The sequence below is a fragment of the Zea mays genome, chromosome 4 (genome assembly GCF_902167145.1).
Source record: "Zea mays cultivar B73 chromosome 4, Zm-B73-REFERENCE-NAM-5.0, whole genome shotgun sequence".
Taxonomy (NCBI): Eukaryota; Viridiplantae; Streptophyta; class Magnoliopsida; order Poales; family Poaceae; genus Zea; species Zea mays.
Window position 1 is genome coordinate 135004856 of NC_050099.1, and position 18011 is coordinate 135022866.

The following is an 18011-nucleotide window of genomic DNA, read 5'->3' on the forward strand; positions in this document are numbered from 1 at the left end:
CCATCTGATCTACTATAGAACGAAGCCATATTCGACGGAAATGTACAATTATTTTATAAAATAGTCCGAGAAAAATGAGATTGCACGTGAATTACAAGATTTTACTTTAGCCACTATATATGTTGTCGTAGTTATTTTTGTTTAAGAGTGTCACTTTAGACCTAGTTTAGATACTCTATTATTAACCCTAATCCACATGTATTGAGGTAAATTATGGTGTAACTTAAAGTAATTTACACCGTAATCACCTCAACACAGTAATCAAACAAAGCCTTACAGACGCACGTAATCGTCGTGATGAGCAATACTTGTTTTGTATTATGCCATTATTTTACATCGCGGGTATTTAGCGGTTTCTCACAGACGTTGTAAATATGGCCACAAATTAGTAGCAGCCCACTGCCCACCGAGGCAGAGTAGAAACCCCATCATGCCGCATCACGGCATCACGCGCGTGCCTTCCTCGACCCTCGCTACTGCTACTGTCTCGTCTCTTGCTCGCATCGTCTGGGGACCGCGGAGCGGCGGCGGCGTGGCGCAGCGGCACGGCAGCCTCCCCCTCGCTCCTCCTACTCCGGCTCTTCCCCTCTCCCCCTCAGCCCTACGCCCCTGCGCGGCTGCGTGACCTGCGTCCAGCCGCAGCGGCTGGTGCCCATCGGCGGCAAGTAGCAGAGCAGCAGCAGCCGCCGGCGGTCCTCCCCTCCCCCTCGGCCTCGCTCCGGCTCTCCCAGTCCCAGCTCGAGCTCCGTACTGAAGGTTGAAGCAAGGTGAGCACAGCCAGATCCATTTCTTCAGAGTAAGACTTGAGATTTTATTTTATTTTATTTTTGCATCGCGTATATAGCATAGCCAGCCGTTAAATCCTGACTCCGCCACTGGTCCCCAGGCCTCCATCTTTGAGACCCTCGCGGGCGACGAGCTCTAGTCTTCTGTTCCTGCTGTGCGAGACGGAGCACCCAAACCCAAGCTATTTATATTCGGATCTGATCTGATCCAATTACAAGTGTAGTTTACACGTACTGTGCCTACAACCTCGATTTTCCGTCTCCTCTTTGCAAAGAAGTATTGAATGTATACTGGGTATGCGTCCTAAATTAAGCTGCGTGCTTATTGTAGAAGCCGCGCATAAAAAGGTGGCCCTTCTGGAAGGATCGCGCGGGCCAAGCATGTCTATCACCATCATGAGTAATACCGGGTCGTGATGCAATGGCGTGCGCTGTTTTTTTTTCGTGATAGTTGGTTGACATGAAAAAAATTGCTGTAGTTTTGCTGGACCGCGTTCAGGCCACCCACTGGTTAAGTTTAGGTACCCTTGCATTTGCAGTGTTTATGGAATTTATTAGGCTTCTAGTACTTCATTCTTTTTTTTTTACTTCTGCTCGAGTAACATTCTAGTTCTTCTCTAGGTGGTCAGAGGTACTATCATGGTAGCCTGATGTGGAATTTAGTCTAATGTGCATGATCATTCTGTTGCATTCATTTCCGTTGATGTGCTGTGTCTTTTCTACTGAACTTGTGAATGCTTCCAGAGTAGATTTTGTCAAATACAAAGGACCTTCTAGCACACAGCCATTTCCTGCTAGGTTTTGTTAACGTGTACTAAGCTATTGTGTATTCGACAAATGCTATTTTTGGATGGTATTCAATCGCTGCTTCAAACTATAAAGGTATACCTGGGCCTCATGTACACACCATTACTTGGGCACAGGTAATAATGTTCAACCTAGAAAAACCCCATATATTTGCTGAATTCTACCTTTTGGAAATATCCAAACGTACCGATGTATTATGAACACCCCCAAATAACTTCTACAAGGAGAAACACACAGCGCAGGAGGTACTTCCGCCACTGCCCCTAACAAATCTAGATCGGTGTCTTTCCCTGGTCACCAGTTGGCGTATGGCAATAGCGACCCTTTGTGGCGTCTAAAAGGATGTTCACACACTTCTTCACTGTATCCACTTGCCTCTTATCTCCTTCCTGTTTCGTGCGACTGATGACGATCTCAGGTGAAGGCGAGTAGGCGACCTTGATCTCCTGGTTGGATGTTAACATTGGGGGTGGGGTGGTTGTGACCCAATCTGCGGTATGGTGGCCCTACAGTCCAGTTCCGGTGTTGGGCATCTACCTTTGGTGCTTCAATGACGGTCGAACGGCATAGCAATGTGGGTGCCATGTATGATGCTGGTGTATACCCCACCTGTCGGCGCCACTGTCTCTGGACGCGCTGTTGAGGCCTTTACTCACTTCTCGTTGTGGATTCATCTGAGTGAAAACCTAGTACTGGTATATCCGGTCGCGCGGCGATGGAGTCTTCAGATGTCTCTCTCCTTGGAGACCTCACATTAGGAGGTTCCTCATAAGGTGATAGAGGTGTGACATTTGCCGTTGTTCAAAAGTGGTTGTCTTGCACCTTGGGGACATGCTGTTGCCAGGTTCTGAGTATGTGGTGTCTCCAATCACGGTCAGTGTCTTTGTTAGATTTGTAGTGCCTTTTGTGGGGGTGGTGTGATGTTGGTTTTTTTCCGCTTTGTGGTCAGAGCTCAGTCAGCATCTGGAGTTGTTCTTCACCTATGTTGGATTTGGCTCAAGTTTAGATTCTGCTTTCACCCATTTTATTGTGAGATTTGTTCTTGTGGAGGAAACACCATGAAAAAACTGCTAAAGTTTGACTACAGACTGAGCACGTTGAAGATTATTATTACTACTACTATTACTATTATTATTGCTGTTATTATCATTATAGGTTTTATCTTTTGGAGATGTATTGGCTATAAGTCTTTAGGTCGTATGCCTATCTTTGTAGCGATGGGTGTTTTTTTGTAACTTCTGTGGTCTGATGCATCCATGACAGGGGATGATTGAAGCCGGAATAAATCTTTCCATTATCTAAAAAATTACTTCTATATTATAGGTATAAACTTTTTTAAAAGTATGTATTACATGATGAGGTATTCCACCATTTGTATCCACTGTTCACTTCTACCAACTTTGGAATACATATGTATTGGAAAACTGGAATCTGTAGAATACATGACACAGTATTCATCTGTTGTAAGATGGTCTACTCGTGCTAACCAACTTTGGAATAGTTTGCAAAAGTAAATAAATTTGTCGGATTCGCAAAATCTCAGCCTTTCTACCTATATATGTTGTGTAAGGTTTTCTACCTGCTCTTTTGGAATTACCTTTCTACCAAACCTCAAGTACTTTCTAAAAGTTGACCTTATTTAAGTTTGTAGTCGGTTCATGTGACCCCACAGGACCCAAAACAGATTGCCGCCATCAAAGATGGAATCTGGGAGCACGTTCTATGGAGGGGAAGGTCTCTCCATCGACCCCAAGTGGTTTATCGACCCGAAGCTTCTCTTTGTTGGGCCACGCATCGGCGAGGGCGCTCATGCAAAGGTCTATGAGGGGAAGTAAGGCACATTTTTTTGATCTATCGTCTCCAATTTTCTGATTCATTGTATCAATTTTCTCCTGATCGAGCACTTATTTGATGCTGGGATTTGCAGGTATAAGAACCAAAATGTTGCTATCAAGATTGTGCACAAAGGGGACACCCCTGAGGAGATGACCAAGAGGGAGGGGAGATTCTTGAGAGAGGTGACCATGCTGTCAAGGGTGCAGCACAAGAACCTCGTCAAGGTCTACTTTTGCAGTCATTTTGATTCTTTTCTCCTCAAGGATATGACCAAGAGGAAGATGGGAGTTTTTAATGCATTTGTTTATTGAAAACTGTGACTGGTTGTTTCACAGTTTATTGGGGCCTGCCTAGAACCTGTCATGGTGGTCGTGACAGAGCTACTAGTGGGGGGTTCGTTGCGCAAGTATTTGGTCAGTCTCCGACCTAGGAGCCTTGAGCCTCGTGTAGCAGTGGGGTTTGCATTGGACATTGCCCGAGCTATGGAATGCTTACATGCACATGGGATCATTCATCGTGATCTTAAGCCTGGTAAGACTAGTCATTTTGTGATCTGATCATTGCATGCTATCTATATTATTCACTGCTTTTCTCCATGTTTACCATGTGTCCGTCGTTACTTTCTTCGGAAAAAATAATTAATCTGCAATAACTACTTTCTTTTAACAGTTGATTAGTAAATTCTGTAGTTGGATATCATCTATCTTGTAATGGCATTTATGTGGATTAGCTCAGGATGGAGATGCGCCCGCGGTCTTGTACATTGTGATTATTCTTCATTTCTATTTCTGCTACCACTGTTCTCTGATGAAGTTCAGATGTTAAGTGCCAACTGTTGGGCAATCTATGACATACTATGCATGTGTGTGCGTGCGCACGCGTGGGTGTGGGCGTGGGCGTGCGGTCTTATACATTTTTAGTATCCTTCATTTCTATTTCTGCTATGCTACCACTGTTCTCTGATGAAGTTCAGACGTTAAGTGCCAGCTGTTGGGCAGTCTATGACATACCATGGTTATTTAAGAACCTTTTTTTCCCTTGCCTATTCTTTATTGTAGCATGCTGTAGCTCTATGATGGATAATTAATAATTCATTAAGATTGTCATGGCTCCGTTATCTGTTAGACAGACTGTTTGTTACAGTTGTAGTCAGGGTTGCAGGTATGTGACAGCATGAAGCTGCAGTGTTTGTCGTGATTCTACAGTATAATTTATCAAAGTAACATAAGGTTTAGCTGAGATTTTGCTAGTGCATAACTTTCCTATCCTACCGCCATTTCCTGTTCCAAATGCATCAAGAAACACAAAGTAGCCTGGATGATTCGTCGTGATGTTGCATAGTTTGAAGATGTTAATTTCAGTGCAATGTAGTCCTGTTCATCAGGAGAGATCACTACTTATCTGTATTTCAGATGATATTTGTTCAGTCCAACAATTCAATTTATTTTTTTATTTGGTTTATCGAATCACTGGTGACATCTTGTTAGTTTACCATGAATTTCTTTGGTCTGTATTCATCTTCTGGGAGCTAATTTTTTTCGTCCCATGTCATCTTTTAAGAATCTACCGGACAGATATCTATTCAGACTGATGATCTTGAGTCCGTGTTTTCCCCCTTCATTTCGTGCAGAGAATCTGTTGCTGACTGCAGACCAGAGAACAGTAAAACTTGTTGATCTTGGTTTGGCTAGGGAAGAGACACTAACGGAGATGATGACTGCTGAGACAGGAACATACCGTTGGATGGCTCCAGAGGTTTCTACTGCATCCATATTTTTAGTTTCTGAGTCCTTAATTTTCTGTATTATTAATGTAACCTGGGAATTCTAAACAGTTGTACAGCACAGTAACACTGAGGCATGGAGAAAAGAAGCATTACAACCACAAAGTAGATGTCTACAGCTTTGCAATTGTGTTGTGGGAACTCCTCCACAATAAACTGCCCTTCGAGGGAATGTCTAACCTTCAAGCTGCCTACGCTGCCGCTTTCAAGGTAACACCTGATACCCTCTAATTACGAGCTGATTATACCACTACACGTGTTTCATATTTGAGCATACGAAACCCTTATTTTTCTGCAGAATATCAGACCAAGTGCCGATAACTTGCCCGAGGAGCTGTCAGAAATCCTAACATCCTGCTGGAAGGAAGACCCAAACGACAGACCAAACTTCACACAGATAATACAGATGCTCCTACACTACCTATCCACCCTTTCGCCACAAGAGACCTTGGCGGGCCCCCGCCGCACGTTCAGTTCGGAGAACACAATCCTGCCCCCAGAGTCTCCCGGGACAAGCTCGCTGATGGCTTCGCGGGGCGACCTCGGCGACACGCCCAAGGGCAAGAAGGAAGACAAGCCGAGGGGCTTCTTCTTCTGTTTCAGCGAGTGCTATTAGCACGAGCCCCCCCAAAGGGGGAACACTCCGATAAGCTTGCAAATACTGAACGAACACCGTCTCTCCCCAGCTCCGATGCCCTGCGACTCAAGCCATGTCCAGCCGGTCAAGTCCCAGGCATCCATAGTCCGCACCCTGAAGAACGGAAGTGTAGTCGAACACTGTTTTGTTTTCTTCTGCTAATCAAGGTCTCCTGCATCGCTGACATGCTGATGACATATACCAGCAGGGTAAAACGACGGGTAAACCTTTTGACTCCAGATAGTAATGGTGGGAATAGCTTACCTCCCCTGTGTTTTCTGGCGCACCATGGTGTAACGGAGTTGCTAGAGCGCGACTATAGATTGCCTTCCTGCCTGCCTGTCTCGCCCGACATCGTATAGAAATAAAACCAATAATTCGCATCTGTCGGTTTGTCTGGTTGCAAAGGGTAAGCTGCCAGTCCTTTTGTGTTCTTGTTCTGCCAGTTCTTTGTGTTCTTGGCCTGGTCGTCTTCCGTTGCTGTACAGCTGCGTTTTGTTGCAGCTGCAAGATTTGTGTAGCAGGGGAGACTGTTGCAGCTATGTGTATGCGTTGCAGCAGCAGCAATAAGGCAACACACTACTACAGGGGAGGGATAAACTGTTCGGTCTCTCCTGGCAGCAGTTGCAGCTGCGGGTAAAAAGGCCAGCCGAATCGGGGAAAGGGTTCCAAAAGCCAAGCCCTGCCCTGATCGGTTGTCATTGCTGCAGGGGCTGCTGCTCCCACAGACGCACAGCTGCAACAGTTTCTCCTACACATATATATCTGCTTTGGCCAGTGGGATCAATATTTATATCTTTAAATTGATTGGTTACAAAAAATATATATTTTTAAGCGGTTCGATAATATGCAGGGGTGTTTGAATGCACTAGAGTAGTTAATAGATAGCTATTAAAATTAGTTGAAGACGTCCATTTAGTCTCGCTAATAGTTCAGCATTAGCTACTTTTAGTAAATTATTTAATAGTTAGCTAGCTACTTGTTAACTAGTTAATTTCACTATAAATTTTTTTAGCTAACTAACTTTTAGTTTAAGTGCATTCCAACACTCCCATATTAGTACACGATTTATGAAGATTTTGCCCGATTTTAAAATAGCTTGACTCGTCGGAAAACAAAAAAATAGTTGAAGACGTCCATTCAGTCTGGCTAATAGTTCAGCTAGTTTTAGAAAATTAACTAATGGTTAGCTAGCTATTTGTTAGCTAGTTAATTTCACTAGAATATTTTAGCTAGCTAACTATTATCTTTAGTGTATTTAAACACTCCCATATTCGTATCATAAATGGCAGTACACGATTTATGAAGATATTGACCGAATTTAAAATTGCTTGACTCGTCGGAAAACCAAAAATATTTTTTCCGTTCTGTAAAACAGGGGTAGTACTCCGCAGATACAAGTCTCACTGTCTCGTTAGGGTCGCGCATGGAGCGACCCTGATCATCTGCGCCTTCCATGCACTCATTCCATCGTCGTCGGGGGGATTTCTTAGAGAGGGGGAAAAAAAAATCCGAAATCCCGCGTGAGCTACGAAAAATCAAGTTGCCTACGGCTACGAGTACGCCGGTCCGTCCTGAATGAGCTCATGGATCCGGACTATGGGTCTCGCAGGCCGCAGCCGAAGCCCCCTTTTTTTCTTCTGTACTCGCCATACGCCACGGACACGATGGCATGATGCATTGAAGCGGGCCGCGGGGATCGCGCCTTTCTGCTGCTGCTGCTGCTCTGCATGCGACTTGAATTGTTTCGGTGAGTCCGTCCGTCCGTCCGGCCGGCGACGCGAGGTGAGGGGCCGGCCGGGAGGCAGGGCGTGGACAGCGGCGGACAGGAATAGGCAGCCACAGGCCACGCACACAGAAGGGGGTGTGGAGGTGGACACGGACGTGAAGGCGGTCACGTCTGTCTGCCTGCGCGGTGTGCGCGCCGCGTCGGCGTCGTCGACCGACGCAGGAAGATCTGCGCGGTCAGGTCGCCCGGATCACGCGCGCTCCCTCCGCTCCCGCCTTCCCCTGTCGAATTCGCTTCGCAGACGCAGACGCAGACGCAGACGCAGACGCAGACTAGCGCAGCGCAGGCGTGCTGCCGCTGTACCAGCGCACGTGATCCGGTGGCGCGGCCCCGCTGCTGCTCGCCGCGCGTCACCCGGTTGAGGTTCCCTGATCCGACGGGATCTGCGGTCGGGGATCCGCTGCGGCCTGCTGCTGGCGTAGTTCGTCGAGCGGGGCCCGGGGCGCGCGTTGTACACGTTGGCCTGCCACTGCCAGCATCTGCTGCCGCCGGCTCGCGGGTTGCGGCGAGAGAGCGGGCGCATGGCGCGTCTTGTTGTGGCCCAACAGCGCGCCCAGCCTTTTCAGGATGGTTTGCTCCCCGGTCCGGCCGTCCGCCTTCACGTACGGAGCAGGCGTGCGGACTGCGGAGGGACCAGCAACCAGGGGAATGCAGGTCCTCCGGTCGGTAGCCTCGTAGTGGTACCAGCCTGGAGATTGTGTAGTGTATGCACGACTGACACAACAAAAGTTTTGGTGCGCTTTACTAGCAACAAGTACTCCCTCGGATGACAAAACAATATAATAACGACTATATCATCCACCGTATGAGTCAAACTAGTTTAGCTGACTTCATAACGAGAAAAATTGAAGAAAGTGGCAAAAACCAAATGCACTACTTTTAAAAGTGCCGTAAAATCAAAATTTATATTTCCAACTAAATTTATTACGAAAAAAAATATCATTTCATAACTAATTTAGTAGAGCTTACTCTAGTATAAAAAGATTAAATAATTTTGGTTGAACTTTGAATTGTTTAACTCCTCAAACAATGAGAATTGCATTCTTCTTACATCGAAAGGCGGTGCAAGTCAAACAATACTAAATTCAACTAGATTTATATAAAAAATCATTATTAATACTTTTTCAGTCTATTTTATCTAGTGTTATTTATTATGCATAAAAATATCAAGGGAAAAAATCTACATAATTCTCGAGTGTTTTGCCTCTATGTCTACTTAACCCGTACTCTATAAAATCAAGTATCAAGCACTCAACTTTTTTAAGTCAATTATTTAAGTTGAATCTAATCTTATGGACTTGTATTTGCCGCCATATTAGCTATCAACCAAACTATCGATCATGTTATAGACTATCGTCAGCTCTCATCTACTTGAGTGTTTTAGTGCACAATCTTTACTAGTATTAGCCTACAACCAACTTGATACCACGTCAACTTTTTTGTAGACTTTTAGTTGATATGAAATAAGTCATTTTATCGAAATATAAATATATACTATTACATAACTAATTGCACATATAAAGACTAAACAACAAGACAAATTTATTAAACCTAATTAATTTATGATTAGCAAATGTCTAAGACACCATCGCATAGGCGAATCATGTAGCAAATGTCTACATTAGTTCTAATATATGTAATTATTTTTTGTAACTACACTGTATATAATATTTCTAACTAGCATCTAAATACCCGGAGAGTAAAATTTAGTGGGTTGGATCCAAATTAACACACCCCTTCACTTTATTAGTGTCGGTCCTCGGATCAATGCGTGCGCACGAGAACGACAAGTGAACGCACATGTTGACATGTAGGAGTACTACTAGAAGCTAGCAGCAGGAGGTGCAGCAAGCAAAGGACGTAGGAGGAGTATAGGACAGCAAGATACGTCCAAAAGCTCGTCTCCACGAACGAGGAGAGGCATGCATGTGGTACTAGTAGTACGCATGCAGATTGAGGTTGACGAACACCATATGATTGATTTGCGCGCTCATCAACGAACACACAGTTCATTGCAAACAGCTCGTCTACTCTAGATGCTCTCCATCTCAGGGTCAACCCTAGCTAGCTACTAAGTAGCAACAATGCAAAGCAACAAGCATGCATGCATGGCTGCATGCGCGCGCTAGCTAGCACAGGAGCGCGCACAGGCCGGCCGGGAGCGAAGAAGATGATCGAGCAGCCTCCGGCTAGAGCTAGGCATGCCGCAGCTCGCTCTGCTCTCATCCTCGACGAGACGACGAGAGAGAGAGAGCTTTGTCTCTCGACTCTCTCCTCATAAATTGAGGCTAGCTGCTGTGCTTTGGCGCCTTCCCCTTGTTGTTTTTTACATGCGTGCTGCAGCCGTGTACTCATATATGCTGTAGCACTGCACCGTTCATGCATGGCGCTCACTGGAGAACGAGAGACCCTCTCGGCGCGCGGCACCCTCGGTTTCCTCTCCTGCTCTATCTCTCTCTCTGCAGCGCCGCCGCCGTGCACCGGGAAGCGAGACGAGGGGACAAGGAGATGAAGGCTTTGTCCCCATGCACGTCCCAAAGGCCGGGGACGGAAGCCGAAGCCCTCTGCCCTCATGCATCATGGTCGGCTCTGCCTGCCTCAGCCTCTCTGCCAAGCAAAAGGCCAGCTTTCTCTAGCTATCTCGCCTACTCCAGCTCCAGTACAGTACAGTACCATCCCGGAAGCTTTTCCATATCTGTGAACCCGATCGGTCCGCTATCCGATGATCCCGGCCGGTCGATTCGCACACTCCTCCGTCCTCTCCTTGTTTTGTATACACTCGGTTTGAGTGTTTGACCTGGTGGTGGCGCGCCACGCCACGCCATGCATGGTTGGTTTGGTTGTGAGTAGCTAGTAGTACAACATGTCAGCAAATGTCGAAAAAGCCTAGGACTAGGGACTACTACGCGCGCGGCCTGCTTGGCGCAAAGCGTCGGCGTGCGATTCGTACGTGCGGCGGCCGGCTCTCGTTTGGAAGGTGGTGGCTGGTGGGATGGGAGGGGAGTGTAATAAATGGCGTGGTGGGATCGCGAGCTGCTAATGATGAGGCGATTAATGGCCAGAAACAGCTACTACGAAGCATCGCGCTGCATTGGCCGCCCGGCAGCGGCTTGGCCGGCTACGACTGCAGCTCAGCTCTCGTCTCGTCTCGTCTCCATCGACCGTCGCGCTGCATGCATGCGGCGCGGTATTCATTCCCACCCATGCATAAATTACACTCCATAGTAGACGTACCGCGCGCGAGCGTGTAATTACAGTCACAGAAGACGCTTCCTTCCACTAATAACTACCCGCGCTTGTATTGTGGTGTGGGGTTCAGGCCGGATCGTCCGGATGGCAGGGGGTCTCTGTATGCCTTGTTTCTGGAAAGGAGCATGTATGCATGCATCAACCATGCAGGTTTGCATGATCGTACAATGTCCCATTGCTCTTCAATAATTCCCCTGTGTGCTAGCTTAGAGTTGTGTCACTACTGTATTGCTCCGTCCGTACCGTCGAGGGAAGGAGAGTGCATATGGTTGCCGGCCGGGGAAGAGGCACGTCGTCGGCCTCCGAAGGAGAAGGCCAGGAGCGCAGCCGTCTAGCTAGCATGCAGAGCTATAGGCATGCCGGCCGCGTGGCGCGTGCAACACTTGAGAAGAGGAAAGCGGAAACTGGAAACAGTGGTCGTGGCAAATGAAAGGGGGCGCGTAGTGAGTGCAATCGGCAGCGACATTAGCGGTAGGGTTTTGGTTTAGATTCATAGAGTTGTTTCCAGTTTTTTTTCTTATCAAAGGGATCCAAATTAAATAAAGAGTTGCTAAATTATAGACGTCTGGTTTTTTTTTTCTCTTTACTTTTAGGCGATAAATAACAGCCATCTAATCTAAATCCAACGATTACAACTTATTCTCAAACTTAGGACGGAATCACGGAACACCTTTACTTCCAGGCACCTGCTGTAGGGTAGAAAATATGAAATTTGTTTTTTTTTCAGCCTCTCTCACAGCCACAGTTTTCAGGCAAAACTGGAAATATAGTTTCTCTCAATTCTCTCTTATCTTGTCTCTACAAAGTTATTTTACAAATTGTTTTATAAAACAACTTTATCTTATTGGTGTGTATATATATATATATCATTACAAGAATATTGAACTTCTACAATGTTCTGGTGGTATCATAAGCTCATAAAAGGTGCGTAATTAATGGTCTTTGGATAAAAAAATAAAAATTATAACATTCCGAAGAAGGAATATTCTTAAAAACGTTATAATTTATGATGTTTCATCACAAAAGCCTTTTAATTACGCATCTTCTATAATGCTTATGATACCATTAAAACGTCATAGAAAGTTAATATCCTGGTCTAGGCCGACGCGTCCACCCACACCCCAAGCCATGTTGTCGGGTGCGCCCTCCATCCCATGTCTGTGCGCGCAAAAAAAGGAATAGATGTATTACTCAAACACATTTCCCTGCATGTGCGTAAATTTAGGAAATAGATGTAAGGCAGTTTATATTTTTAAATGATTTATTTCCTCCATAAATATAGAATCGCTGCAACAGTCATGCAGTTAGGCTCGTCAGACCAATTTATGATATATACTGATACTAAATATGCAATTTGGAGCACTAAGTAAAAAAATTGTTACCTGATACATGCACACAAAATTAGGATGGCGAAAAATGTACGATAAAGGGAAATGAATTCACATGCATAGGAACAAAAAATCGTATTTAATGCTTTATTTCCTCCATAAATATAGGATCGCTCCAACACCCATGCAGTTAGGCTCGTCATGACTAAATTATGATATATACTGATTCTAATTATGCTACGCGATATAGGTATTTATGTAATTCGGTACAGCCGCATAAAAATCTATTTCCTGCTGCATGAGCACAAATTTAGGATGGCAAGAATGAGCGATGAAAGGAAATTGATTGGCATGCATGGAACAAAAAATCGTATTTAATGCTTTATTTTCTCTATAAATATAGGATCGCTCCAACAGTCATGCAGCTAAAACTCGTTAGAACTAGTTTATGATATATAATGATACTAATTATGCTACACGGTATAGAAATTTATGCAATTCGACACACTGCGTAAAAATATATTTCTGCTGTATGCGCACAAAATTAGGATGACAGGATGTGCGATGAAAGGAAATGTATTGGCATGCATGGAAAAAAAATCTTATTTAAATGCTTTATTTTCTCCATAAATATAGGATCGTTCCACCAACCATGCAATTAGGCTCGTTAGAACCAGTTTATGATATATACTTATACAAATTATACTACATGGTATAGGTATATATGCAATGTGGTTAACTGGTGGATGCATCTACATGTTCGAGCGTAAAAACCTTAAGTTTTGAATATAAAACCCCTCAGTTATAAGCGTAAATACTGATCAAATGTGAGAGGTTGATAGCTCTGGTGGTTTGTATTTACGATCCTATTTTTATGGCAGATCTGAAAAACATGGGAGTCACATGCATGCGGTTTCTATTTTTATACAGATTCCAAAATTTTGGCAAATCATGGGAGATTCCATTGAATGCGAGCAAATTTTGGATCATAATTTCCTTTCCACTGCACGCGCGCAAAAAATTGGATGACATGAGTTACACAAAGCATAAATTCTTATACAACGTCACATAAATACTTACAATGTTTAGCATAATTAGTAAACAAATCTAATATCGATCCAACTAAGAACGTCGGCGGGAATTAAGGACAATTTTATGGCACATGTAAAAATCTGGCAATTATGATCATAAGTGATTTGATTTTTTATGGTAATTACGAACATGCAGGAATTAGGGATAATTTTATGGCAGACGTAAAAATCTGGCAGTTACGAACATAAATAATTTGATTTTTATGGTAATTAAGAACAACATAAATCAAGGAATTGCCTTTTCAATGTGCATGCAAAAAATATACATACAGTAAACCGATATATGAACTTCGTGTTCAAGTATAAAATCATACAATTTTTAGCGTAAATAGTGCATGTGGTAGGCATAAAACACAATAATCGAAAGAAATAACACGAATCGGAGGAGGTAGTCGCCAAGGACACCGTCGAGGACACAAGAACAGATGGAGGTCATCACTCGGGCTGCCCGAACAGCGTCGGATTGGAGGATGTCACGAGCGACCGTCGCTGCGCGCACCTCGCGCCTTCCTTGATGCCACTCAAAACCTCGTGCCTCGTGCGGCACCGTCGCTACTCGCACGTCAGGGGTGTCGCTTGCTCACCCGTCTTGGGAGTGCCGCCGCCTCTCACCCGCCTTGGGGCCCCGGGGTCGCCGCCGCTTGTTGCAAAGGGGCCCTGTCATCGCTCGTCTTCTAGATCAGGGAGCCACCGCCACTGCACCACTGATCTGGGAACCGCCGCCACCGCACCACCGATCTGGGAACCGCCGCCACCGCGCGTCTGAGTTGGGGAGCCGCGACCACTGCAGCCACCGGCCGGGGCTCCGCCGCCGTGCATGCTCTCGGGCAACTGCCACCGTCGCACACGTCTGGATGAGCGCCATCGCTCATGAATTAGGATGCGCATGAAAAGAACCCTAGCACTCTGGGTCTTCTTTTATAGACGCCTGGACCTAGTACGACTCGACCGAATGACACCGTTTGACCTGGGCTTCCTCTAGTTATTGGAAGCCCAGGGCTCGTAATACACGATATAGAAGTCCAAGGCTTCGATTAGTAGTGGGAGCCCTAGCCAGGTCGCGCGTCTGAGTGCGTGTGCGGCTCGATCGGGTCCGTGTTTATACCGGTATAAAAAACAGACAAAATTTGCATAAACCATGTAGCCGATTTATAGTGCCTGGTGCCGGTTGACTAGGGTGGTGTGCACATCGCATGGCCCGACTGGGCATGTTTGGGACAATGGTTATGACTGCATAAGCATCTGAAAATATTTTATGTGCAGTGTGCCACACTTGTTCTGAGGGGCAGCAACGTCATGAAGGTAGTTCCAAATAGTACAACTGCATAAAAAATTGGTATGGAATCTTGAGTACATGTTGCACTTTTTGACACATCACCAAAGCAACACATAATGTAAATGTAAGTTGTATAAGTAAAATGGTTGTATAATACTAACAAGGCATCATGATATGCTTACAAGAATGACGATGGAGCAATCGTATATCCTTGTAGAAACATTTGTGATGTTTCTAGTGTGCCACTTCTTCACTACTTGGCATATGTCATTGAATATGAGCTGGCACCAATCCGTCTCATGAAAACGATGCATTTCTTTAGTCAGCAGTACCTTGTGGTTAGTTATTCCCCAACTTGCAGTAGGGAACAACAACCGATTGAATAGTATCAAAAAGAAAGATATCATGATTAGATCGTCATCGCCTCCTTTCCTTAATCGATCTTGTAGTGCTGCAACATCGAAGTCTTCTTTGGATAAACCAAGACCGACCCTCAAGTTATTTGCAGCAACAACTTCGTCAATGCCTAATGGCTTTCCACCACCGGCATTAGGTAGCCCAAATATAAGGTGCACAATGTCCTTTGTGATTTTTAGCTCCTTTCCTGGACCAGGTCAAATTGTTATATCCTTATGGTCAAGCTTTTCCATCAACTAGCATAAATGTGATCTACTACCAAGCGCATCAACTCCCATGTCAAGGATATTCGAGAACCCTTTCCGTGCAAGAGCTTGATGTTGTCTGTCATTTAAAATCTGAATGCTTACAAGTACATCTTGTGGATTGCATCTAACATTAAGCCTCCGGGCAAAGTTATGAAAAAATGTGTTATACCTCTATAACATACACCCATACCATATACATGTGCATCTGGATGGTTGCAAAACACTTATGGCAAGAAAAAATGATCCCCATTACAAATAGAACAAGCCCTAACCATAAACATGTTTTGCAAAAACAAAAAAATAATTTAGTCTTGTGAGCATAAATTATTCAAAAACACTAGTTCTCCATTTGACACATGTGTTCCCGAGAAAATGACATAGCATATATGTTTTTTGGATGATTTAATAGGATTATGTTGTTGTCTTTGCACACACGAAGTGCTACACATTAATGATATAATGACATTGTACAGAGCAACTAACTTGTCGGGGATTCCACTGCTTTCATCCGCTTTGTCACCATCTTCTTCATCAATTTTGAAGGACTGCCATTGATGTTACGCTTCTTCATGACTGACATAAAGTCGTCGTCGTCAACGTACCCTGATTGCTCTGCGGTGTCTTTGGTAACCGGCAGAATCTAGACATTTTTAGGATTTTCATCGGCATGACTTGGTTTATGAGGGTCTGACGTCACCGGCACATGTGGTATGGCAACGCTAAAGCACTCCTGACTGGACTCAATTATTATGCGCTTTGGATTGGACGGAGGTTGGTCCATAATCTTCATGTTATTTTTCGTGCTACAACGGACTGCGTAATAAACAATTATGTACGAGTTAATTATATAGCATCATCATATACCTATATACATATGCTCTTTTGGACAAAATATTTTTGTGTAGGTATGCAACAACACATTAATAGAGTAACATGTGCACAAAATTAAAGTAAAATGAATATATTTGATCTATCCCTATGCACATTGACATATAGTGTTCTTTATTGACTTGTTAAAAAACAAAAATGGTATGTGTGCGCGTAGTACATATTTAAACTGAAGATAATACAACCACAAAAACCCATTTGTTACCCCCTAAAAAAGGGCAGCATAATCGGACATATAATACTGGTGATTAACAATGGAATGTATAGGTCAAAATCGGATAGATAATACCCGCAGACTTAACAATGGAATGCATAATCAGACAGATAATACCCGCAAACTTAATTACTACCCAAGATAAATCATCGAATAAATAGAATGTTGATGAATTAAAACTTACTGAATAATGCGGATGAGCTGCGGGTATTTAGTAGGAAGCGAGTATTGGTGGATATGTTGAACAATGACGAACGTCGATGCCCCTAGGATGAGGAAGCAGTCGTTGTCGGTGAACATATACGCCAAATCAATTGAGGGAAGGGAGGATGGGGCTAGTTTCAGATGGGGTTCGACGGAGGAGAGGATAGTGACGGTGGCGACAGATATGTCTAGGTTCCACCGCCGCGTGCGTGCAGTGTAGGGACCTAGGGAATAAGTGTGTGTGAATGAATGGGCAGGGGGCCGATTGCGGAAGAAAATCTTGTCGTGGGCCCAGTTGTTGACACGTGCAATATTGTTGCGTAAAACTGAAACATACAAAAGCGTAACTCAAAAGTTAAATTAGTGTATATCATCAGCCGCTAGTGCGCCAACCGGTTGGGTGCGCTCGGAAACACCTGGTCGGTCGGTCGGCTTTTATACGACCATATGCATTACTGGAGACATCCAAAAAAGAACACCGATCCTAGCATGATATAAAGCGTCTCTCATTGGCAAGCTCAACCCTTTGACGCCCAAAGCCAAACAAATGTTTCTATTGACATCATGCACTTTCCGCTTCCAAGATTAGAACTAGTAAGGCCATTCCCATTCCCGGTGCATAATATCATACTTATTTAATATATGTTATATAGGATAGAAAAATGTTGTGACATGTGAGTAAAGTGGAAAGATAATAAAGCAGTATCTTGAGGCTATTTCTAGTGCTTGGTATCATACTCATTTAATATATGCCATGTAGGATAGAAAGCTGACGTGACATATGAGTAAAGAGGAAATAGAATAAAGCAGTATCTCTTGAGCGAGATACCGTTTTGCATGAGATCATAGGCATTGAAACCTAGACCATCTAAGTGGTCCACAATTCATACTCTCGTACACATATAGCATTTAAATGTCATGTGGGGACTATGAAACAACACATGATACTATGCATTGCGACAATTATATCTTCTATAATAACATATGACATGACAACTTTGGATATTGTGACAAGCAACAATGAGTTGGGAATAGCCTTAGAACTTCTCTACCACGAGATCATAAGCATTGAAACCTAAACCATCTGAGTGGTCCACAATTCATACTCTCATACACATCTAGCATTTAATTGTCTCGTAATGAGTATGAAACAACATACAATACTATGCATTGGAACAATACCTTCTATAGTAATATTTGACGTGACAACTTTGGATATGATGACAAGAAACAATAGGTTGGGAATAACCTAATAGGCTATAAACCCACTTACGTGGCATTTTTGCTTATGTGGATGAGAGAGACATAAAAAAGTAGTAAAAGTGGGATCTCATGCGAGAGCCAGCTGCTACACGAGCTTCAAATCAGAAGGATAAAGGAGAAAAAGACAAGACACTAATCTAAGAGCCAACCTTATAGCCAACTTTATTATATGAGTACTTTTATTTTTTGCTCTAGA

General features: G+C 44.1%; 1 protein-coding gene across 5 annotated transcripts; it reads left to right on the top strand.

Annotated features, from left to right (window-relative positions):
• Positions 1-373: 373 nt before the first annotated feature.
• Positions 374-6283, top strand: LOC100273702 (putative protein kinase superfamily protein). 5 transcript variants are annotated; one of them, XM_020551374.3, is made up of 9 exons: positions 380-767; positions 887-1016; positions 1117-1306; positions 3265-3423; positions 3520-3652; positions 3764-3959; positions 5059-5183; positions 5263-5421; positions 5510-6277. In XM_020551374.3, the coding sequence occupies exons 4-9, from the start codon at positions 3293-3295 to the stop codon at positions 5825-5827; spliced, it is 1062 nt and encodes a 353-aa protein (XP_020406963.1). In that variant the 5' UTR covers positions 380-767; positions 887-1016; positions 1117-1306; positions 3265-3292; the 3' UTR covers positions 5828-6277. The 5 variants fall into 5 exon arrangements, with proteins under 5 accessions (XP_008676838.1, XP_020406963.1, XP_035822663.1 ...); XM_035966769.1 differs by lacking the exon at positions 1117-1306 and having other exon boundaries at positions 411-796; NM_001360295.1 differs by lacking the exon at positions 1117-1306 and having other exon boundaries at positions 424-767; positions 5510-6233.
• Positions 6284-18011: the final 11728 nt, after the last annotated feature.

Excerpts from the sequence above, each read along its gene's own strand:
- LOC100273702 (XM_008678616.4), top strand. The coding sequence starts at position 3,293 with ATGGAATCTGGGAGCACGTTCTATGGAGGGGAAGGTCTCTCCATCGAC. Across the intron at positions 5,184-5,262 it reads ACCGTTGGATGGCTCCAGAG|TTGTACAGCACAGTAACACT; the intron begins GTTTCTACTGCA and ends AATTCTAAACAG. Across the intron at positions 5,422-5,509 it reads CCTACGCTGCCGCTTTCAAG|AATATCAGACCAAGTGCCGA; the intron begins GTAACACCTGAT and ends ATTTTTCTGCAG.